The sequence below is a fragment of the Periplaneta americana genome, chromosome 3 (assembly GCF_040183065.1).
Source record: "Periplaneta americana isolate PAMFEO1 chromosome 3, P.americana_PAMFEO1_priV1, whole genome shotgun sequence".
NCBI classification, from domain to species: Eukaryota; Metazoa; Arthropoda; class Insecta; order Blattodea; family Blattidae; genus Periplaneta; species Periplaneta americana.
The window spans coordinates 51,773,103-51,797,501 of record NC_091119.1 but is presented as its reverse complement, the minus strand read 5'-3'; the positions used below and the strand labels follow the sequence as shown (position 1 = coordinate 51,797,501).

The window sequence follows — 24,399 nt, the reverse complement described above, 5'->3', positions numbered from 1 at the left end:
TTCTAAGTACCAAAATCTTTACACATTCTATTTATGGTTTAGAATGAAACTAACTACTACCCTAGATTATATATAAAACAGATTGACCAAGCTTATATTAAATTTAGACGCAACTGGAAAATAACGGACGCTATGCGTCGCTAGTGTCGAGAAATGAGCTTGCAATAACAAACACTAGATGGCAGAGTACCTGAAAAGTACATAGAGTAATACGACTGTGGGATGACTTTTTTACGTCATGCCACCTCCAAATTTCTTTCTCATTGTAATGTGAGGTTATGTTACAATAAGACTTTGATGTGTCGCTAAATTGTAGTATGCAGAAGCTTGTTTTACCCAAATTCATCAACACACATAGATGACATTTTGGTACATGGCTGATATAATGTTGTTTGCGTTCAGTACATAATCTGTCATCATTTGATGTACGAAATCTAATTGTTTTTAATTTTCAGTATACAATATCTCCCTAGCAACAATTATCACAAAATACTAAAAAGAGCAGATTTGTCTGCGTTTGTTGAATGCACATCATGATGCTCACGAAAAGGCACTAATTTATTTTGTGTGAACAAGATTACAATTTTTGAATATGAAGGAAAAGCAGGTATCCCTCTTCTGAAATTTATCCGAAAAGGGAAGAATTACAACTCCCTCCCCCCAAACATGTTTCCTCTTTTCTAGGCCTATATGTTTTCATTTTACAGGTGTATTATATGATGCTATATGGAAGCAGATAAATAATAATAGTACGTTTCTCGTCCACATTAAATTCAACGTGTTCATAACGTAGACCTGATATATTCCTTCATGTAGGCTACACAGCTGGCAGTGTTCTTTTTACGAATAAGCGGTCGTACTAATCATTTTCTTTTCATCTGAACTATTGCTAGAATATGCGTTTGTGTTTTTATTTGCTCTGTATGTTGTTAAATAACTACTGAACATCGTCTTTGGTTAACAAATTGTTCTAGTATTCGTTTTATATCAGTCTTACGGTATTGAATTATGTCCATAACGTGGGCGAGATATTATCAGGCTGGAAAATTCGCTCTGAATGCATTTTTTTACACAATTTTCTAATTTTCAGCAGATTTACGATACCCTGTGCGGTTTCTCTGCCAATGCAGAGTTAATTGCAATATACGGTAATTCTGTTATTTTTCTGACACTTTTATACCCGTTCTCAAACGTACTGATTTAGATTCTTTACCCTACTGTAGGTATTTTGCTCTCTACAAATCATCGTTAGTCAAATGAAATAGCCTATAATAGTTGTTTGCAACGAATCAGTAGACAACCTCAATCCCTCCTGACCGCCTCCCTTACGAATTTCTTTCTCACTTTAATCAAATTTACTTTATACTGGTCCTTAAATTACTGAAACTAGTGCTGAGGTAGTTACGGTGATTTCCGAAGTGAAAATCGTTCAATTTATAAGGGTGAAATCAAAAATAACTTTTGTAGCCTTTCCTTGTCCTTAATTGGAAATTTGAGTAACTTCATATGACGACAATATTTCTTCCTTCTTCTACAGTTAACATAATCGCAGATGGGCATTTCTAAATGAAGTTTGTTACACAGAAACCTTTGAGACAATATTGACACTTGAAGTTCTTTATATAGTTCATCTATAAGAGTTAAATTAGCGCTGAGGTAGTTTCCTTCATACTCAGCTTATTCACCTTACATACATGAGTCTGTAACAGGTTAGGTTTGGTCAGTGCTGTCATGGTAATTTTTTTCTTGGCCATACACCCCACCCCTTGTTTTCTCCCTTGAAATATATTTTACTCTCCTCTCTCTATTTCTCCAATTGTCATTTAATTATTTTTTTTAATATTAAAGAAGAAGTAAAGAAATTGTTTTGCTTTACAATTTAATTGTACAAGTTTGATTTAAAGAATACACCATGTAGCACCACCATAGATGCACACTTGTCTCGATGAATCTTGGAGTGTATATTTGCAGCACTTCTTGTTTTTCAACCATTATTTTATATAATTCTGGATTCCAGTGCTGAAGAGGTGGATAATTTTTGTTTATGAACATCAAACAAAATAGGCAGTAGGTACAGTAGGAACAGGAAGAGATGATCTAAGATCTGTATAGATCTCCACGTACAAAACTTAGGCACCCATATGCCGTATGGCTCCTTACAGACAAAATTTTCATTTCCCCATATGATTAATTAAAAAAAATTGTAGGTTCCATACGATATATGGCCTCGTGTGGCCTCCATGACAGCAATGGGGTCAGTTAGTTTAGGCACTTTTACACCTTGCATATACAATCAAATGCATCTCCACAAAAAAATTCCTTAAAAAAATTGAACGGTTTTCACTTCAGAAATCACAGGAACCGCTTCACCCAGGTAAGTAGTTAGCAGTTAATCATTTCAAAGCTCTTGTTATATTATGAAATAGCATCACACAATGCTGCCAAAATAATGTTCCCAGTGTTAAAATTACAGAGTGTAAATTTCGCTTAGGACAGTTTTTGCTCTGGAAAATTAAAGGAAACAAACAGTATATCAAACCAGCAGCTGAGACACAAAGCACCTGAAATTCGAAAGTGGTTAAAAATTTTTATATTTCGTTCTTTCTTATTTACCAGCAACAGAAGTACCGATATCAGATTTTTTGCAGAGCTAATATCAGAGGCCCCTCCTATTAGAGAATGTTTTGAATATTATTATATTCTGGAAAACTACATTGGCACATCAACCTCCCCTCCCCCCACCTGAATTCTGGGCTGAAGCACGAAAATTTCGAAATGTACAAACTACAGATGTGGCAGAATATTACCACAATGGTCTTCAGCAAGAATTTTGTAAGACATATCCAAATATCTTCATGGTCATTATATGTATTAAAATAAAACATATACTACATGTGAAGTACCTACTAAAAATGAGAGAAATAGAAATGGGAAGGACAATAAAAAAAGTGGAATGGACAAACACTAAGAAACTATTCATCTTGAATCAGTATGAACAATAGGACACTTTTTTTTTTGGTGTTAGTGGTATAGAATATGAAATTAAGTTGCATCAATAAGTTTTTCGAGTTTAGCATTACTTTAAGTATTTATTGTCCCCCTGTTGGAAAGATGGAATTACTTTGTTTGAAACTTGATGAAATTTTATTGTACCTTAACTCAATTTATTAAGGTACAATAAAATTCAAAATAATAACTGCAGGCCATTTTAAAATAAATCTGTTGGATGTAAATTATTTCTTAATTTATTAGGACCATAAAGGTATTGTTACAAGCGATAGATTGAATCATTTTTATCTTAATAATTTAATGTAGGATGATTATTTCGGGAATTGTTATGCTCTAAATTGTGAGGATATTTTAATACTTTTTTAAAATATAAATTTGGAATATGTTTCCAGTTAGTAAAGAGTAATTCAGAGAGACAGAGGTCTCAAGCATATTTATTGACACATGCCAGAATTATTAAATATGAAAAAAAGAGTTCTTGCACTAACATACTGTTTATAAAGTAACCAAATCTTAAGAAATACAGTATATGTACTGGTATTCTATATAAAGGCATAGGAGTGAATATAAATCTGTTTTAAGGAATTCCTATTTAATATTCCTGCTATAGGAACATGACAAAATAAATACAACGCAGCATGGAAGCTAATTCAACTCTTATCGAGTATTGTTGATGAGATGTGTTATGAAGGTAGACCGAATCATTCAATATAAATGTATAAATAGGACGAATAATAATAGATTAATTTCAGTGTATGTAGTATCAAAACTGAAAGCGGGAACTAGTCTATGAATGATGTCTTAACAAGTATAAATAAAATGGACTCTTGACAAGAGACACACATTTGGCTTCAGTAATAACTAGGACTTCAAGGAATTTATGGTAGCTCACCTGTCAGGCAAAACTCTGAATAATCAGCATTGTCGAACTATAGAAGTGCGATTAAAAAGTATTTTTTTCCCCACCTATTACATATGATTGCTTTTTTCAAGTCCCGGTAATAACATTATTAAATTAATTATCCCACATATTTGGGTGGTGCCTTTCTTTGTTTCTGACATAATTTATGAGAGTTTCTCTTTTACACTTCAATAGAGAAATACAATTTTCAGTGGACAATGAACGTGTAACTCTAATGGAACTCTAAGAACCACAGCATTAATGTTTTCTTCTTTTCTTTCATGCCCTTTAGTTTTTGTTGCAGATAATATCATGCTATTGGATAATTATACATGCACCTTTCTAATAAAATTGGCATATATTTCACTGGTCTCAGAAGTAAAATTAAATGTATAATAGCTTCTCGATGCAAAATATTTACTGAAAATTATTGTAGGATTTGAATAGAAATGTCACTTCTCAGGCAAGGTTATTCGTGGATGACTGTATAATATACAGAAAAAATTAGTGATAAATCTTATATCACCGCCTTGCAAAACTAGCTTGACGTTATTGAAAACTGGACTACAACAAATAAAATTAAAATCAATGTGAGCAAAAGTAAATCAATATGTATCCTTCTGTAAAACACGAAATTAAATTCGTCTCATATACCAATTAAATGGATCACCAGTGTCACAAGTAAACACTTAGGTACTGTATATATTTTAGTAACAAACTGGTTGAAATAAGTCACTAATATTACAAGGATAGCCTGGAAAACACTACATTTCTTTATGCGTATTCTTAAGAAAGCTAACCGAAAGTCAAAAGAATTAATGTACATAACCCATGTTCGGTCCACTGCTGTGGAGTAATGGTAGGCACATCTGACCGTGAAATGAGTGGGCTCGGGTTCAAATCCTGATTTGGGCAAGTTACCTGGTTGAGGTTTTTTCCGAGGTTTTCCCCAATTGTAAGGCGAATGTCATGTAAACTATGGCGAATCCTCAACCTCATCTCGCCAAATATCATTTCACTATCATCAATTCCATCGAGGCTAAATAACCTAGTAGTTGATACAACATCGTTAAATAATCAATTTAAAAAAAGACGTCAGATAAGCAGAGGAAGTTACAAAAGCTTGTAGTGGCGAAGAATTTAAAGCGTCTGTGTTGTTAAAAAAAAGGGAAGTACTACAAATGGCAGAAAAAGTGGATAGCCTATATTGATGTATTTATTACGTGACATTACACAGGAGATATCACCACATATAGTTGTAAACAACCGTGGATATTTTAAATCTGAAAGTGTACTTTAGTGTAATTTTTTTTTATTGGGTTATTTTACGACGCTGTATCAACATCTAAATTATTTAGCGTCTGAATGATATGAAGGTGATAATGCCGGTGAAATGAGTCCGGGGTCCAGCACTGAAAGTTACCCAGCATTTGCTCGTATTGGGTTGAGGGAAAACCCCGGAAAAAACCAGGTAACTTGCCCCGACCGGGATTCGAACCCGGGCCACCTGGTTTCGCAGTCAGACGCGCTGACCGTTACTCCACAGGTGTGGACACTTTAGTGTAATCAAGTGTTGCTTTGTATAATAACAACTGTAGGCACAGTGTATACGGTAAATCTCTATATGCATTTGAAAAGATTAGTAATCAACTTGACAGAAATGTTCGTGTGTCACAATATAATTTGTAATATTTTATTTGTTAATGGCACTGTTATTTTTATTAAAGTATGCGATTTAGCAGTTACATGTACTTCACAAATGTCTTAATTGTTTCAAAAACAACTAAATGCATTTATGACATTTGGCACAATAATATGAACATTTTCCATTTTGGTAATAAATTAAGTGGCAAGAAAATGTTCATGTGTCACACCATATAATATTTAATATTTTTTACATTATTAATTATTCTTTTTCATTATGATTTTCTGTTTATATTTTGGAATGCTTACGTTAAAAAACAGTGATGTGTCTTTCATGAACTCCTAAGTATTTGATTAAATATCCTGTGAAGATCATAGTTACTTCGAAAATGTTACGTGTGTGACTATGGAATGACCCATCAGTATTGTTAGTATTGTTACAAATTACAAAACCTGAAACTGTTAGAATGGGATCAGGAGTAGTGACAAAAAATGTAATGTTGTAGGCCTACATCAACATGACTATTTTAATCCAGTTTCTAATAGTTTTTAAGGTTTGAAGGCCTTTTGAGGTAAACAGTATTGAACATGTGAGGGAAGGGCTATTTCTTGGTAATGGATTAGGCCTGTATATTTTATAATATTATTAGCTATATATTGTTAAAGTACCTAGTAAATATCGTAATATGTATATTATATAATACTGTAAACGAGACAATATCACAGGCTGCAAACTAGATTATTCTTGTTTTTGTATAATTATACGAACATGTCTGAAATAAACAAGACTACCATTGGTTAGGTTAGGATAGGATTACTTATATATTGTAATCAGGCTATCTGCACAAATTTTCCAATATACTACTATCATAACTAAATAGGTAATGTTAACATTAATTTTCATAAGTTTTTGTGGTGCAAATTAAAATAATTCAAAGTAAAGTATAACAAAACTCCGACAACATTATAATTATGAACGTCAAATTCTCTTATTTTATTTATTTTTCAGTGTTTAGTCCCTATTTCCCATTGTTCTTTGGATTTATCATTAGTGAAATATCAATTAACGGATAAATTATGTTATACACTCAGTTGATAATATAAATAATATTCACGACAAATATATAAAAACAGAAGAGATAACGAATCATAATTTAGCCCACCGATAACTTTATAACATGGTCTAAAAATTCTAGGTAGATTGGCTTTGCGCGAGACTCTGCATTGTATTCTATTCAATACAAAGGCGTACTTTATCTTATCTCTCCGCTTCGCCCACGTGACAACTATAATTAGAACTCCCTCGTTCCGAACTTGCCTAGGTCATATAGGCCAATAATATTTATCCATGGTCATCAATTGTCGACAGTACATACCGTTGCTTACGAGAATATCTCGTAAGCAAGAAATAATCGATTTAGACCGACCAGACCGGTTCAGAGTTCGTGTCTCGTGATGGTGTTGGTCATTGTGCCATCTGTTGACGATTATTGAACTACATCAAGCCAGCCTCAACTGCAAACCCTAAAGCCTATATAAAAGAGCTATCTGTTAGTATATATGATCTAGGCTACTACTCATATCTTTTCAACAAAAGGGAGTGATATGCATGCTCAAGCATCACAGAACAATTGAAAATATAAGACATACAAACTAAACTTTAACTTTATTCTGACACATGTACTATTAATTAAAATGCCATTTAACAATGTTAAGAATTGAAATTCACACGCGGGAAGATAATGGCAAGTGCTACCACCTTAGGAATTGCATGGGCGAAAAATCGGGCAATGTTGCCAACTTCATTTCGAATAAGCCATGCATCCGTATTTTTTACTTGTATGTTTCGGAAAAAAAAGTGTGTGGGATATTCGAGAAAATGTGGTAAATGTTTCAAAGATCACACACTTTCCACAATAATGGGTACAGACATGTCACGACAATAAAAAGCTTTCTTCTTTCTCCCTTCCTTTCCTTTTTTTTTTTTATTTGGGGATGGGGGGAATGAGTCCTTCCACTGTGAGTGCACCACTGATATGAAGTAAAAGAAGTTTTACAAGTCCTGATAAGAAACAATGAACTTAATTAATTTCCGACTTTTGATAACAAAATCACTCTTGTTTTAATTTATTAGTGTATATTTCTAGGTTTTTAAGGTAATAATTGTACGTATTTTTATAGATTTGGAATCTAGGTACAAGGTAAGATATCTGAAGTTCTCTTAATAATTCCATATGTCTATGTTAGATTTCAATTCTACTGCGAATTCTGTATTTTGATGTTGAGAATGAGATGGTTCAGAAATCTTCTAATTCAATCATGCAAGTCACTAGAGTCTTTTGTACATCCTATTTTTCCAACTCTGCAGCTCCAGCTTTAGTTATTTTGTGAGTTGCAAAACTTTCCACAATTTTTTTTTTCTGAAAGATATACTCCTACTTCTCTTCAGCCTGCCCATGTAGATGACATTATGGAGTCTTGTACAGTTTATAAAGTTTCACGAGTGGACCAAGTACAGTAATTTATTCTAATATGAGAAAGATCATATTCATTGAAGTTATATAAAATTATTATTAAGTAAGAACTACGACCTGATGATCCTGAATATAAGGGTAGGTACATACATCTTAAAATGTATATATTTAATAACTTGATGCAGAATCAGTTGCTGTTACACTGTATTAACGAGAATGAGACAGTTATATTACCAGCATGTACTGGCTTACTGTGTAACTGTAGAATGAAAAAAAAAATTATGGTTTATTTAACGACACTCACGACTGCAGAGGTTATATCAGCGTTGCTGGTGTGCAGGAATTTTGTCCTGCAGGAGTTCTTTTACATGCCAGTAAATCTACTGACATGAGTCTGTCGCATTTAAGCACACTTAAATGCCATCGACCTTGGCCGGGATTGAACCAGCAACCTCGAATAAAGAAGGCCAACACTATACCGACTAAGCTACCGAAGGTGACTGTAGAATGAATCATTTAATATTTCAGTAATGAATTCCTCTGAATTTTGATACAATCTTTTGTTCTTCCTCGTTTTCTGTCATATGCTTGAAACCTTAACTGCTCTACCCTTATATTACTTAGATATTTTGCTGTCAATATAGAAAGATGCTGTAAATATGACAGCTCAGTGTCTTCCAAACACAGTTTGAATACCCAACAAATGTAATACAACCCTGAAGGAACAACATAAGGAACTAACCACAGAAGTGCTGTTGGAATGGAGGCTGTGGAGGTGCCTTGTCCACATGAAAGGCATTATGTACAAGGCAGCCAAGCATGACGACCTCGTTCTGACCGGTTGTAGGGTGTAGCACTGTGCGCATATTAAGTGTGGCCACCACCAGAGGTGGTGGTGCAGGTGCTGGAACTATACTGCACAAAGTCACATGTTCTGGCTTCATCACCAATGCCTGCAAGAGATTACATGACAAACTTATTTGAAGTTTTTTTAATTAATTTCTAAAATGAAAATAAATTTTCAGTCTTTAAAATTAATCTCCCTTTCCATTTTCACATATTTATTTCTATTAAATAATTCACTAAAGCAAGAATGAGACGTAATTCTTTTAATTGTAGGCTTCGTAGAATTAATGTAAACAGAAGTTGAAAAATGATTTTAATTAATGTCATTTATAGCTAGAGGTGTGAATTTATGGTGATTATTTTACCCTGATTTCGGCAGTTAAAAAATGTTTTAATTTCGGTTAATATTTCGTAAAAAAACAAGCAATTTCGGGCATATTTCGCACCCTAAAAAAACTTAAATATAGTAAAATAACTTACTTACTTACTTACTTACAAATGGCTTTTAAGGAACCCGAAGGTTCATTGCCGCCCTCACATAAGCCCGCCATCAGTCCCTATCCTGTGCAAGATTAATCCAGTATCATCATACCCCACCTCCCTCAAATCCATTTTAATATTATCCTCCCATCTACGTCTCGGCCTCCCTAAAGGTCTTTTTCCCTCCGGTCTCCCAACTAACACTCTATATGCATTTCTGGATTCGCCCATACGTGCTACATGCCCTGCCCATATCAAACGTCTGGATTTAATGTTCCTAATTATGTAGGTGAACAATACAATGCATGCAGTTCTGTGTTGTGTAACTTTCTCCATTCTCCTGTAACTTCATCCCGCTTAGCCCCAAATATTTTCCTAAGCACCTTTATAGAACAGGAGGGGTAACATTAGTAGCAAAAGAACTAGCTAGATATAGAATAGACTTCGTGGGAGTACAAGAGGTTAGATTAGATGGGAATGGCATATCACAAATAGGAGATTACTTGTTGTATTATGGGGAAGGAAACAATAATCACCAATTAGGAACAGGATTCTTTGTTCATAAAAGAATAAAATCAGCAGTAAAAAAGGTGGAATTTATCAGTGACAGGTTATCATATTTAATACTTAAGGGTAGATGGTGCGACATCATAGTTATAAATGCTCACGCCCCTACAGAAGAGAAAGACGACCATATAAAGGATAGCTTCTATGAGGAATTGGAACATACTTTTGATCAGTTCCCTAGATATCACATAGTAAAATAACATTTTTAAAAATTATTATTGAAACAATCCTTTTCAAACTAACAGAAAATTGCTTGCATCATTAATTCATAATTCAATTTCATTCGACTGCGAGGGGTGACAGCACTGCCTTTTTTTTTTTTTTTTTTTTTTTTTTTTATTTATTGAGTATGCCCCAACGAGTATAACTCATATGTACGGGCTATACAAGAACACATACATGTGTTATACAATGTAATTGAAAAAGTAATGAAACTACAGTCTGTGAAAAACAAATAATAACACAAGAATTTATGAAAGAAAGAAAGCAAAATAAGAACAAATAATAAAATAACAAAGTTTTGGGCAGAAAGAAGAAAAAGTTTGAAACCATGAAATAAATAAATAAATCAACTGAGAATTAAAGTAAATAATCTTCCTAAAAGCGTATTTTTAAACAATTCTTAAAACACCGGCAATTTGGTAAAAGTTTATGTTCTAAAGGAAGTTGGTTAAAAGTTATTGTTAAAAAATGGTTAAGTCCTTTTGTTCCATAAGTTACTGAGCTATGATGAGAAAAAATATATTGTCTTTTTGTCTTGTTAAATAAGTATGTATATCTTTATTAAACTGAAATATAATATTACCATGTATTAAATCGTTAATAACTTTGTACATGAAAATAGCAGCACCTAATTTGATAATTGATTCAACTAGTTGAACAAAAGAAAATTGATATAGATATTTAACTGGAGTCAAATAATGAAAACCCAATAAATTTCTTAAAGCTCTATTTTGAACAATTTGTAAAGATCTCAAAGCAGTTTTCATATTATGTCCCCAAATAAATGACATTTACATTAAATGAGAATGGATAAAAGCATAATATACATTCAAGAGACAAGATATAGACAAAGATCTTTTAAGCCTTTTCAAAATACCAGACTTTGGAGCAATTTTCTCACACAGGCAAAATATGCTTCTTCCATGTTAAATGGAAAGGCAGTTGTTGCGGGAAAGAGAAATGACTGTTGTCTGCTTGCGCTGTTCCCTGGAAGTACTCCTTGAAACCATGCATACATTGTTGCCAAATGTCACAGGCATATACTGCTGAAGGATCAAATATATAGAAATGTTCATGTATATCTTGTAACGAAAAAAATTTACGTTTTATTTGGAAGACAGAGTCATTTTTCGTGCGAATTCTCCACGAAACCTGCTTTTTATTGAAAATATCATGATTATTGAAGTAATTTCATTGATTTCTATTAATTTCGCGGATATATTCCACTTAATTTTGTACTTTCATTAAGGGAATTGCATTTTACATGCAAAGAATTAAGTTTTTAACACATTTCGTGTATATCATTAATACCAAAAAATCACACCCCTATTTATAGCGTGAGTATTAACTGAAAATGTTAAATAATAAAAATACCAGCCCAGACATCTCCCTTTTGAATCTTTGACACGCACCTCGACTTTGCACCAGCTGACAGGACTATTGACAGGCTGCACACATTTGAGGTCCAGCCAGCAAGGTCCCTTCATCTTACGCTCCAACAGCAAATGCTCCAGTGCACTTGTATTGGTGCCAAACACATGGCTGAATGTCTCGCCCTGCAGATCACTTGGTACCATTGGTTGATTAGCCTGCACAAACAATCAATGCTTGTTATGGTTGTTCATTTTACACTTAATACAGAAATATTTCTCATTCCAATTTGTATTCTAAGTAGAAAATGTCATTATTATAACAAATTATAACATTAGAAATGAAATGCAATAAAACTACTGTTATTACACAAAACTCGTGTAAAGGTGCGTACACACTTAGCGAACGAACAACGAACGAATGACAAACGATTGCATTCGGTGATTGAAATCGGTACGTGTACGTCGCAGCAAAGGCAAACCGATCATTTGATTTGCCCTTGGAAGTGATCCATCACTCGTCGGTACATCAAAGGAAGTTTGTATTCGTTGTGGGCGGAATTTGCCACTAGTTGGTAGTTCGTAACAGAATGCAGCGCTTAGTTCAATTTCACCAACAGGATGTCGAAACTGGAGTGGACAGAAGACGCTGTTATAACTCTTATTAATGCATATAGGGAGCAGGAAACTTCATGGAATCCCAAGCATCCTACTTACCACAATAAAGTAAGAAAACATGATGTTTGGGAAGCTATTGGAAAGATGTTCAGCTGCAAGATAGGCGAGTCAAACACATGCAAAATTTGAAAATTATTTTTGTTTATTTATTTTCAGTGGGTACATGTTTGTTGTTTATTGTAGGGACCAGAAGTCAAAAAGAAAATTGAGTCCCTACTGACATCATTCCGGAGGGAAAGACAGAAGTCCATAAAAAGATCTGGAATGGGGAGTGATGAAGTGTATGAGTCAACTTGTTTCGCATATGAACATATGTCGTTCCTTTTGGACAAATTCACGCCCAGAAAAACAAAGTTCCAACCTTGTAGTCACAAAATAAATTATTGGCACTGAAAAGTGCCTTTTCATAAGCATGATGCGCATTCAACAGACAAATCTCTCTTTTTAGTATTTTAAGATAATTACTGTCAGTGAGGTATCCGTGTACTGAAACTTTCCCCTGTCTTGCAGTCATACCTTAATAAAATCTTCCAGTTCCTCAATTATAGCTGTACATACTTCTGGAACAATCCTGGTAATTAGCTGTTTTGATACTTGGAATAAATACATTAAACTTGTATACGAATTTTCTGTAGCGAGATATCGAAATGTTAATGCTAGTCTTTCCTGAATAGGTATTGCTTCTCGCCAGCCTGTGTCTTTCTTGGAAATTTTTGGCCTTATTTTGCACAGTAATATTTCGAAGTCTGTTTCTGAAATGCGACATAAGTTGTGAAATTGTTCCGATTCCATTAGACGTAAATCATGAAGCAAGTCAGTGCCTCTATATTGATTGTGACTTTCGTAGAGTGGCGTCTGCCACCATCGCCTTTTGCTTTTTAACTTTCTTTTTGTTAAACTGCCTATAATAACAATGGCTGCGCTTCCTATAGTTATATTTCCGTCTGCTTTTATTGCGGACAATCAACGAACGTGAATGTTTTCTGAAATTTGCTGATGATTTGAACGTTGCTCCAAACAGCGAACGAACAACGAAGTTTTGCTTCATCATTCGTTCGTTGTTTGTTCGCTAAGTATGTACGTACCTTAAGGTATGAGAAGAAACCACTGGACAAGAAATTTGCAAGGAAAATGTATTTAAACCGAGGAAGAAGTAGCAACAGTTAATTTAGAAATAGGACACATCTATCGTAATGAATATTTATGCAAACTGGGAATTTTGGATTCAGCTATATACATAATCCCCCCTAAACAAAAAAGGAGCAAGCATGAGACAACCTGTGAACATACAAAAGCTAAATCAGATCAGAGCTGTGAAAGATATTACAAATTGGTATTATATTACAGTACATCTCCGCAACAAATGTATGAAACCCATGAGTAATAACATTTCTCATTAGAAATTATGCCAAAATTTTGGTCAGTCTGCTCGTGTACGTTTCTCTGAAACCACTACTTTTAATTCTCCTTTCTTGTAAGAATCAATGTCATGGAAAGAACTTTCCTTCCCATTACTTACAGGGTACACAACCTCCAGGTACTCCGACTTGACAGGTACTCCTGGAATATTAAATGCGTAGTTGCGTTCAACCTTGCGAGACTTGAACTGCAGGATTTTGTGGCTTTCTGCTATCTTCTCGTTGAACTCTTTGTACACGTCCATCATGGTCACCTCTTCCTCTTTATCTGTCTTCGTTTTCATGTCATAATGCTGCCATGAACATCATCAATATTATATGTTAGTTATGAATAAAATGCAGTCCTTATGAACATAAGAAGTCAAGCTATAATGTTATGAAGGAATCAATAAATTAACCGTATCTTAGTATTTGGTTTTTCCACTACTTATCTTTCGTGCCATGAATTATCAGTGAATTTCCGTTTTTATGTAAAGTAGTGGCAAAAACAACCGGACCGACCCTTGTAGCTGGCTTCAGAGCCTTGTTCACTCCAGAGCCATGATAGACTGGTAACTAAGACTTTCGTGGTTCGAATCCTGCCTGGGAAGGAAACTTTTTTTTGTTCCTTATTCAAATTTATTCCCAATACTTTTCGATTGCAGTGATATTTTACTACTTAATTAACTTATTATTCCCAGAACATGAATTTTACCAGCTTATTTTCTAATGGCTTTCGAAATGGACTACATCAGCAGTCGAAACTACAACAATTTCAATAGATTACTCGGTATCTTGTGAATGTGGGTGTGGCATGCACAGTGGCTCATTTTGGGGACTTTAATTATTCCGTCATTCCGGTTTTTTTTTTTTTTTGCCAATACTGTACCTATACAAGGCTCTTTATTAACCAGTAAATATATATAATAATCTGAATTACATACACTTGCACCCATACTCCGTTTCACATCTGTTAATAATGATGTTCCTTCATTTACTATGGTTTGACTTACTATATTTCGACTTAAAACTTATACTGCACTGTTAATGCACTGTAAAACATATTCTATACTGTACAGTAATGTACACTCATGAACTTATATTTATTTGCTTCTCAATTACTGGTATTTAGTTAGCTACGGTAATTATTTACTTATCATGTCATGTTGATATTCGACTTACTATATTTTTAATTTACAATAGATTCATCAGAATGTAACCACATCATAAGTCGAGGAAATATATTCATTGATTAGAATTTCTTATACGACCATTTAATCGTAACTGAAACTGCAAGCTAACATTCTGTAAGATTCTTCAAGGCAAAACTCATAAAAATCTCCGTAAGTAATGATATTAAAAAACGATTTACTAATTATGAATTCTATTCTACTAGGAATGCTTTGACACACACCCCAAACTGCAGTTAACTTCGTGTTCTAACATGCATAGAGAAGAAATAATTAGGTATCATAGGTTACTGCCTTTAAGGGAAGACTCCACTGAAAATCATGAAAATTTTTCCAAATTTTTTTAGCTATTTCACTTATTCAGAATTTATATTTTCATACCCCGTATACTCGTATGTTTACACTTTTTAAATTAAGGCTGGAAGGGGGTGTGGAATTTAAAGAGCTGTCAAAATCGTTTTTCACCGAAGAATTCTTTTTTAAAATTTCTGATTACAAATCTAGTAACTTTTTGTTGGTTCCCTGAAGTTACTAGATGAATGTAGCGGAGGAGAATATTAATTTACATAAATATTCATTTTATTTTCAAATCTATTTTTCTGTGTTCATTTTTGTTGATTCAACACCAACTTTCTTATGCCAAATATTAATCAATCTGGATGAAATTTTTACTGCAAGTATTTATGAGGTAGCTGCATGTTTCTATGCATTTATTTTGTGAGAAATGCTGCTAGTTTATTTTATTAATATTTTTCTTAATGCTGCTAGTTTATTTTATTAATATTTTCTCACAAAATAAATGCATAGAAACATGCAGCTACCTCATAAATACTTGCAGTAAAAATTTCATCCAGATTGAGTAATATTTGGGATAAGAAAGTTGGTGTTGAATCAACAAAAATGAACACAGAAAAATAGATTTGAAAATAAAATGAATATTTATGTAAATTACTATTCTCCTCCGCTACATTCATCTAGTAACTTCAGGGAGCCAACAAAAAGTTACTAGATTTGTAATCAGAAATTTTAAAAAAGATTTCTTCGATGAAAAACAATTTTGACAGCTCTTTAAATTCCACGCCCCCTTCCAGCCTTAATTTAAAAAGTGTAAACATATGAGTATTTGTAATCAGAATTGAGCTGAATCCATTTGGGGTATGAAAATATAAATTCTGAATAAGTGAAATAGCTAAAAAAATTTGGAAAAATTTTCATGATTTTCAGTGGAGTCTTCCCTTAAAATTATCCCAGACATCATTCTACCCCTCATTATCATTGTCTGCAAAGTCACATTTCAGTGACTTTGCAAACAACTTTCACCCCTGACACTGTTTGGATATGGAAATCACAATGAACATAACTAAAGGAATAATCACCAATTGTAAGGAACCTCTCTAAACCACCAACTTCAGGATGCACCAAGAACCCAAATTTTTCATAGTTGATTATAGTACTTTATGGGGTAAAAGTGCAAATATGTATTAAATATGAACTCTCAATGTTCTTTCTCTGGACTACAAAATGAGAATTGTAATTCCTACATGGCAAATTGAACCCACCTTCTCTCGAGGTAGCAAGTAAATTCTTCTCTGAATATTCTTCACAGCAACACAGCAGCTGACATGAGCTTTCGCAGACTCAATCCATACTTTGCCAAACAAGTACACAACACCAGGCTGCTTGAAGCCCTCCTCATATGCATCCCACCAGAACATCCGCAGAACCTACAATATTCACAGAAGAACATATATGTACATCATAAATTGAAGATTCTATAGCATTTGGAGCTCACTTAAAAGAATCTATAAGCACAAAGTTTCTTGATATAGAGTTGGATAATCACTTGAACAATATATTATTCCTAAATTGAGCTCTGTGTGTTATGCATCAAGATCCTTATCTTCTATTGGCAATATAAACACATTTAAATGTCATACTTTGCATATTTTCTTCTGTAATGAAATATGGATTTATTCGGGGGCAACTTGTCTGAAGCTGACACATTTTTGTTTTACAAAAGAAAGATACAGGAATAACAGCTGGTGTGCATAAAAGGACATCATATAAAAAGATTTTCCAAAATTTAGAAATCTTGACCTGACCTTGTGAGTACATTCTTTCTTTCTGATATTTTATATTAAAAACCAAGATACATTCTGTACTAATCAAGACATTCATAATTTTAATACCAGATATAAATCAGATCTCTATCTACCTTCTGTTAGCCTAAGCTGTTATAAAAAAGGAGTTCACGACTTCACTATTAAGGTATTAATGCACTGCCTAATTATCTTAAAGCTTTAAAGGATCATGAGAAAAAATGTTTAGAACAGAATTAACCAAATTTCTGCATACTTATACCTTCTACCCTAGGTCACATATACCCAGATTGCTCGGCGTTATAGGCTTTGATGGTAACAACTTTTGTCAGGTTTACTATGCTGCCATATAGTTGTTACATAACAAGTCACATCATAACTCCCATTTGAATTGCATTAGCGACTGTACTGTCATCTCGTGTTCATTTACGGCGGATGGGTGGCGATCCTGGCAGTTGTTTTCTTCAAAGTGCAACCGATTTTAACATAGGAATGAGCAATCTACAGTAGAACCTCTATTATCCGTGGTAATGAAGGGGGTGGGGTGGACGGTTAATCGAAAAAATCGGATAATCCGTACTATAAAAAGTTTTCATAAAGTACATAATATTTTCGTAATTTCCTCCATGGTCTTTTCTTTTAATACGCTAGGTAGTGGATCAGAAGTTTAATAATTTCAGTTTTTTTTTTTTTTTTTTTTTTTTTTTTTTTTTTTTTTTTTTTTGCAATTCATGTTTGATTTTCCGGTAAGTCAGTTACCAAACATTATTTATTGTACTTAAGTCGGGTTTTCAACGACGGGTTTTTAATAGCTAAGGAAACTCCTTATGATGATTGTCTGTGCAAAGATAGAAATAGTAGAGGTCTCATGCTGTACATTTATAAATTTTATACAGTTTATATTTTGTTTTTCATTAGTCCAAATCGCGTACAGTTGTAATTAATATCTCGTCTTGTGATGTGAGATGAACCACATTTTCTCTTTTCCTAAATCACCCAATTACTTGCACTTTTTGCCGTAGTACAACATGTTTTCTTTTGACACTTGTAGAAGATAGTTTTCATAGAAGTTAAACAGTACAGTCATAATGTAAGGGTAAATATTTATAAAAAAGACTCTGTAGAAAAAAATTCGTACTAATGTAATGTACAGTACTTCATATTTTTTTCTGAGAGCGAGAAAGACAGTCGGATAATCCACCAATCGGTTAATAGGGTGACGGATAATCAGGGTTTTACTGTATATGTAATCTGGGCTTTTACATAACTGAGGAATTGTTTATGCTTGTAAATTTAATTATAGTACTTGTATAGCTTAACTAAAACAGTAGCAGTAGCAGTAGTAGTAATAGTAGTTTATTGACATTTCTGGCTTTGAGCCAGAGGCCGTTTTAGGGTCTTATACGTGCAGGACGCCCTCTCCAGCCAATATACATAAATAACAATAAAAAAATATAGACATATATATATACATATGAGACTATTTCTGGCATAAATGCCTGTAGGTGTGTGAGTGCAGTGACTGATTCCTTTTATTTCGGTGTAGGCCTAATTTGTTAATTTGCGATGCCAGTGTGTACAGTGTGAGGCACATAAGGGGAACTGATAACACAGCTACAAAAGGAAGTAAATAAAAAAGGCATGCTGTAGCTGTTCAAAAGATAAGTAAATTTCACAATAAGTTATAACAGGCAAAATTTATTAACTATTTTTCGTTCACTTCTGAATTTACCTCATTTTGCTAAGGAAAGTTTTAATGATATTGTAAAGTTTAGTATTTAAACAATCATTCCACTGAACATTACTCACAAATTATATTCAATGTTTCTACTGTACCACAACTAATTACTTTTTAAAGATTCTCCAGAAGTTGCTGTTATATTAGATATGATTTATGTTTTCGAAATTTGGAAAGACGGCCTATAGTAGTTCCAACAATATTCTAGTTTTGAACTAAGACAAGGATCACAAACCTTTTCCCCAGATTCTGTGGTGATGAGTGGTAGCTGTGACAGGTCAACATTCACATCAGCAGTTGCAGCAGTGTTATTCACACCTGCACCCGCCATTGCTTCCCATACAGCAGGCAACTGTTCCTCTATGCTCGCCTTTGGCTTGAGGACTCTGAAGTCAAAAGCGAGAATACAAAAGCTTGTAAATGAAAGAAAACTTCAGATATAAAACTGCGAATCATTATGGAAATATAACTTGAAATTGAAGAAAGTCAGGTGAGAATATTTTAATCATATGGTAGTAAATATTCTGTTCACTGAATTCATTCGATCACTTGCGTTTTTTCCTCTCCTCTAAATTGATATAAAATTCAAATGAACACGAGAAATTACTTCTTCATAAAATATGACATTTATCATTAAGTTTCTGGGAAGCACAACTGAATGTTAATTTTATCGGAAAAACACCTCTAAATTGTATGCTTTTTGATGATGATTTATTGATCCTCTCAGATAATAATTAACACAATCTACAAAAAGCAGTATTCAGCATGTATAAAATAGCTTTCGATTACAATTTGAAGGTATCTACAAAGAAAACAAAAATTTTCGTATTCATAAGATCTCAACCCAAACGAACCAAAATTTCAATCAATGATATTAATGTAGAAAAGGTTTCAAATTTTAATTACCTAGGGTGTAATATTACATATGACCAACCAAACGACCAAGAAACTAAATTCTCCAGATTTCTACAGCTCCTGGGAACAATGAAACGAACTCTAATGAAAAGAGTCCGGAAGAAAACAATACCGAAATTTTATAAGACAATTGCAATATCATTGTTAACATATGGAGCTGACCAAGTAACAACTCAAGAGAATAGAGGTGGCGGAGATGAGATTATTAAGATCTCTTGCTATTACAGATTGAAAGATCAGAAGAAAAATAGTGAAATTCGTGAAGAGTTACAAATACAAAGTCTTCTTGACTTCATAGACTCTTCTAGACAGCAGTGGTACCAACATCTGATGAGAATGGACATAAACCGCACTCCTGTACAGATGTTCCTATATCAGCCAGTTGGTAGAAGGGATCTTGGCAGGCCCAGAAAGAGATGGAGAGAACAGTTCTGATTTCCTAGAAATGGAACAGGCCTAAGGGCCTAAACCATGTTGTATTTGATGATGATGATCATCATCATCATTAAGTTTCTCTCAAACAATGCTCTTATGTGTTTTTTAATTACTTAACGACACTACTGCGTGTTCAGTTCAAAGTGTGTCATGGCTCACTGTATGTCGTCATGTGGCTAGCCGATGAGCCTAGAGAATTCAATCTTCCTACACTTCTGCAGAGGCGTATTACCTATGTGCCAGAGAAGTTGCCTAGCAGTACGGCATTCACTCTGAAGAGTACTTACCGATACGTACAGTAATGCCTGTAATGGCAGGAATGTGAACTGTTTGGAAACACGTACTGTCAGGATATGGGGAGAGGGTTAAGACGATTACTTACGTATTTGTTGACATTAACATCGACGGTCAATATTGACACGGAGCATTTGATTTGTACTGTGGAATGTTGCCGTATGCAACCGATGATAACAAATACCCTGCGTATTACTTGCCTGCGCAAAACACAGTTCGAAAGAGGTTATAGTAGCACACAGACTTTACAGACCGCCATCTGTTGCTACGACGTTCAAGGTATACCATATATGTTCTCAAGTTCAGATTGAACGCCTTGATTAATAGGCAACTTCTCTTACATAAAAGCTGAAACTCGCTTCAAATCGCTGACTCACAACAGTAACGTCATGACACACTTTGAAATGAACACCCAGTATGTCAACTGCAAGGTTATTTAATATTGTGAAATTGATGACAGAAGATATACGGTAAGACGAAACCAATGATTTATCAGAAATTACCTGACATTCACATTACAGTTGAGAAAAACGTAGGGGAAAACCCAACTAGATAATCAGCCGAAATGGAATTCCAAACAACACCCAACTACATCCTCACATCAGGACACTAGATCCTTCCTTACACCTGAGTTATGGCACTGACCTTTTTCTGATCTCTGATAATCCCAATATTTTTCACAGTCCCTATAAAAACAGCTTCAGTAATCCATGCTACTGTTAAAATAGATTTATCCCCTAAGTAAAAACTTATCAACTGTTCGTATATATATTATTACTGCAACTTTCCTTTAAAGCAACTCAACATACAGAGAGGTTCTTTCCCTACATGAAAACAATTCACTCTCCCATTTAATGGGTGAGAACACAGTGATTCGCATGAATTTACAGTGCATTTATTTTGCTTGGACATCTGAGGAATACAATGGCAACAGTTATGCAAGCACAAGCAGAGTAGTCAAACAATGATACGGCAGCATAATACACGAGTCCAATAGTTTTGAGAGATGTGTGCAGTGCGGTTTTAAGTTCTCTGTTTACGTCTACTATTTACCACATGGTTCGGAGATTTACTACCAAACAAAGAATTTTCATTTGCTGTAAAAGGAATCACCTGTCCAGTGTAGTGGAAAATTTCAGGAATGATTTCCTGAGGTTGATCCACCTAATATGACAGCAGTTCATAAAAGTCAAAAATTCAAAGCTACAGGATCAGTATTGAACAAGAAATCAAATCGAAGATTTTTTTTTATTTTATTGGGTTATTTTATGACGCTGTATCAACATCTAGGTTATTTAACGTCTGAATGAAATGAAGGTGATAATGCCGGTGAAATGAGTTCGGAGTCCAGCACCGAAAGTTACTCAGCATTTGCTCGTATTGGGTTGAGGGAAAACCCCGGAAAAAACCTCAACCAGGTAACTTACCCCAACTGGGATTCGAACCCGGGCCACCTGGTTTCGCGGCCAGACGCACTAACCGTTACTCCACAGGTGTGGACTCAAATCGAAGATGTCACAAAACAACATATGAGAAAAAATAGCTAACATTTCAGGAGCAAAGCTGCAGTGTGTGAATCAAAATGTATTTGAACGCTGTAAGTATAGGAATAAGTACATTCACTGAAACTTTATGATCTTAAACATTTTATATGTAGAGAAAGTAAAAAGAGAGAATTAACTTACCCATTGACTGCAGGTTTCGAGTGTGGTGAGGCTGACACTTGCTGCTCACTTTTGTTCAACAAGTTTTCTTTCTCTTTCTCCCCTTTCTGGCAGTTCAAATCCATCTGTAAGTCAACACCCAACAATGTACAACACTGTGAACTTAGCATGCTTCATAGACTGTATACATTTAAACATCTATCACTGAGGAGAGATGTTATGAGTAGGGCACAGAAGTTTATGCCCCAAAAACTTTATATACAAAGTTCCCGCCAAGCTTCCACTCATTTAACTGTTTACACTGTCACGAATTCTTGTTGGTATTTTCCGCAACCCAACTTCACACGTGATTTAAAAGTACTTTCCTCGTCCACTATTGTAAGTCAATGCCCCTTATTACTTGTCCTTGATGTGTCCGTCTCATCTCTCAGTCACTTTGTGAACTCTTCGAATGTTATACGAGTAAGTGCAATGATGGATTTACTGATTGATGTACTAGTGATTACATGTTTGATCCTACTGTATCACGGTCAACATTGATTTTTTTAAAACATACAATTTCTGTTGTTTCTTATGTAATGTCATCTGACGATTCCAAAAATGAAGTCAGAATTTTTCTACCCCCCCACCACTTTTTTTTTTATAATTTTAGAAAAATTGATTTATTTTTATTGCTATATACAGTCCTTAACATGCTAATGGAAAGAAAATATTTCAAATATTTCATTTTATTGCTTTAACAATTGACCTGTAACTTTAGATCACTGTTGCTTGTGAAGTCAGAATTCATAAAAATGAATTTCATTCTTCATAAGACTGTGAAAGCTGATATAAATTCTTAGTTGAGTTGAAATTTACAATCATGAAACAAGTTTCATAACCCATGTTTTCTTTGTCCTAATTTTAAGAGTGGTAAAAGTATCGTATAAAGTGAAACATACCTCGAAATACTGTGTAAATCACAAACAATTTTTGTTACAATTGTGATTAATTAACTTCGAAAGCACACAGGTGAATTTTACTACATTAGTTAAAAGAGCTTACGAGCATTCTTTTGATTGCAAATCAGATGAGGACTGGAACTGGGCCCCTGAAATCTGTTGTGCTCAATGTAATTCTATTAGCCTAACTGGTTGACTAAAAGGGTCCGGTCATATGCCTTTCCGGTTCCAATGATATGTAGAGAACCTAAGGATCATTCAACAGATTGTTACGTTCCAGGAACTATAGATCAGAAAATTACAGAGAACTTGTCAGCAAGCTGATTCAGAACTATAACGTGATGGGGTGTTATGTACCTCTCAAAATAACTTCTTGGATTCTCATCTATTTTTTCTTTCTTCAAAATCTTCGGGTAGTGAGCGACAAATATGGGCAGGATTTTTCTGAAATGGAAAGGCGCTACCAGGAAAAATGGAGCCCAAATATTCTGTCAGACTACTGCTGAACACTCAAAAGAGAGGTTTCTCAAGCGAAGTATAGCTTAAAATCTATTTCACACACATTTTAGGTAAATAAATATGATTTTAGGTAAAATGTCACAAGGTAACAATACTAGAAAAGTCTGAAGTACACTTCATATAATTGCTCAAAAACCTGGGTGATAGAAACATTTTGAAAACAGATCTGAAATCAGCACGAAATAGTACATTATGCAACGAGCCTATAATGATAGTAACTAAGAAGCGAGTATGGATGTTTATGAAACAAGCGCAAGCGAGTTTCATAATTTTCATACGAGCTTCTTAATCACCATTATAGGCGAGTTTCATACGACTTTTTATGCTCGACTATATTTCTAACTTGAAATTATTCAGATGTATACCTTTTATTTGTATCTGACAAGATCGGAAGTGACCTTGTTCTAGGTCGTGAATTGTGAGATGTGCACAGACGCGAAAGTATTGATTTTTTCCGAGGAACAATAATGTCATTGACCTTGATGTAATCCCGTTAAACTTGATATAACCTTGATTATTGAATTCGACATTGAAAAACGAGATGACAAATTGAATTTATTTGAATATTATTTACAATTAACGCTAATTATTATAGTAACAGAACATAACCTTCTGCGACAGTATTGGATTTCCAGCCTCCGTGACTTTTCGCTAATTCTCTTTCGATTGCATATCCGAGAATAATCGATACTTGCGGTTTTATAACGGTACAAAGCTGACTTGTCATTGGCTGAACACCTATAAGCTGAGTTGTCATTGGCTGAACACCTGTACTTTCATGAGTAGGTGTACTTTAATGACATGCATTAAAGGACTGCTACCAGGTGTATAATTACTACATTTCGGCATGGTCGAGCATAAAATGCTATAAGAATCATCCATTCTTTATCTTTTAACAAAAAATATGTTTAATTTTGTTGACCAGTGATATTTAGTAGAAGGCAAAGTAAATGGCATTCATTTATACAGGGGAGAAATTGTGTGTCAATTATCGAAGTAGATATGATGGTGACCTT

The 24,399-nt window shown here is 34.2% G+C and overlaps 1 protein-coding gene across 1 annotated transcript in view; it reads right to left on the bottom strand.

Moving 5' to 3' along the window:
• Positions 1–24,399, bottom strand: part of LOC138696022 (DNA polymerase alpha catalytic subunit-like) — a 110,631-nt gene that overhangs the window by 54,238 nt on the left and 31,994 nt on the right. Inside the window, exons 7-12 of the mRNA XM_069820502.1 lie at positions 21,945–22,048; positions 18,851–19,001; positions 16,338–16,502; positions 13,711–13,902; positions 11,556–11,732; positions 8,771–8,981 (exon numbers count right to left, since the gene is read on the bottom strand). Of these exons, the coding sequence (XP_069676603.1) occupies positions 8,771–8,981; positions 11,556–11,732; positions 13,711–13,902; positions 16,338–16,502; positions 18,851–19,001; positions 21,945–22,048 (1,000 nt within the window). The remainder of the gene's footprint in view (positions 1–8,770; positions 8,982–11,555; positions 11,733–13,710; positions 13,903–16,337; positions 16,503–18,850; positions 19,002–21,944; positions 22,049–24,399) is intronic.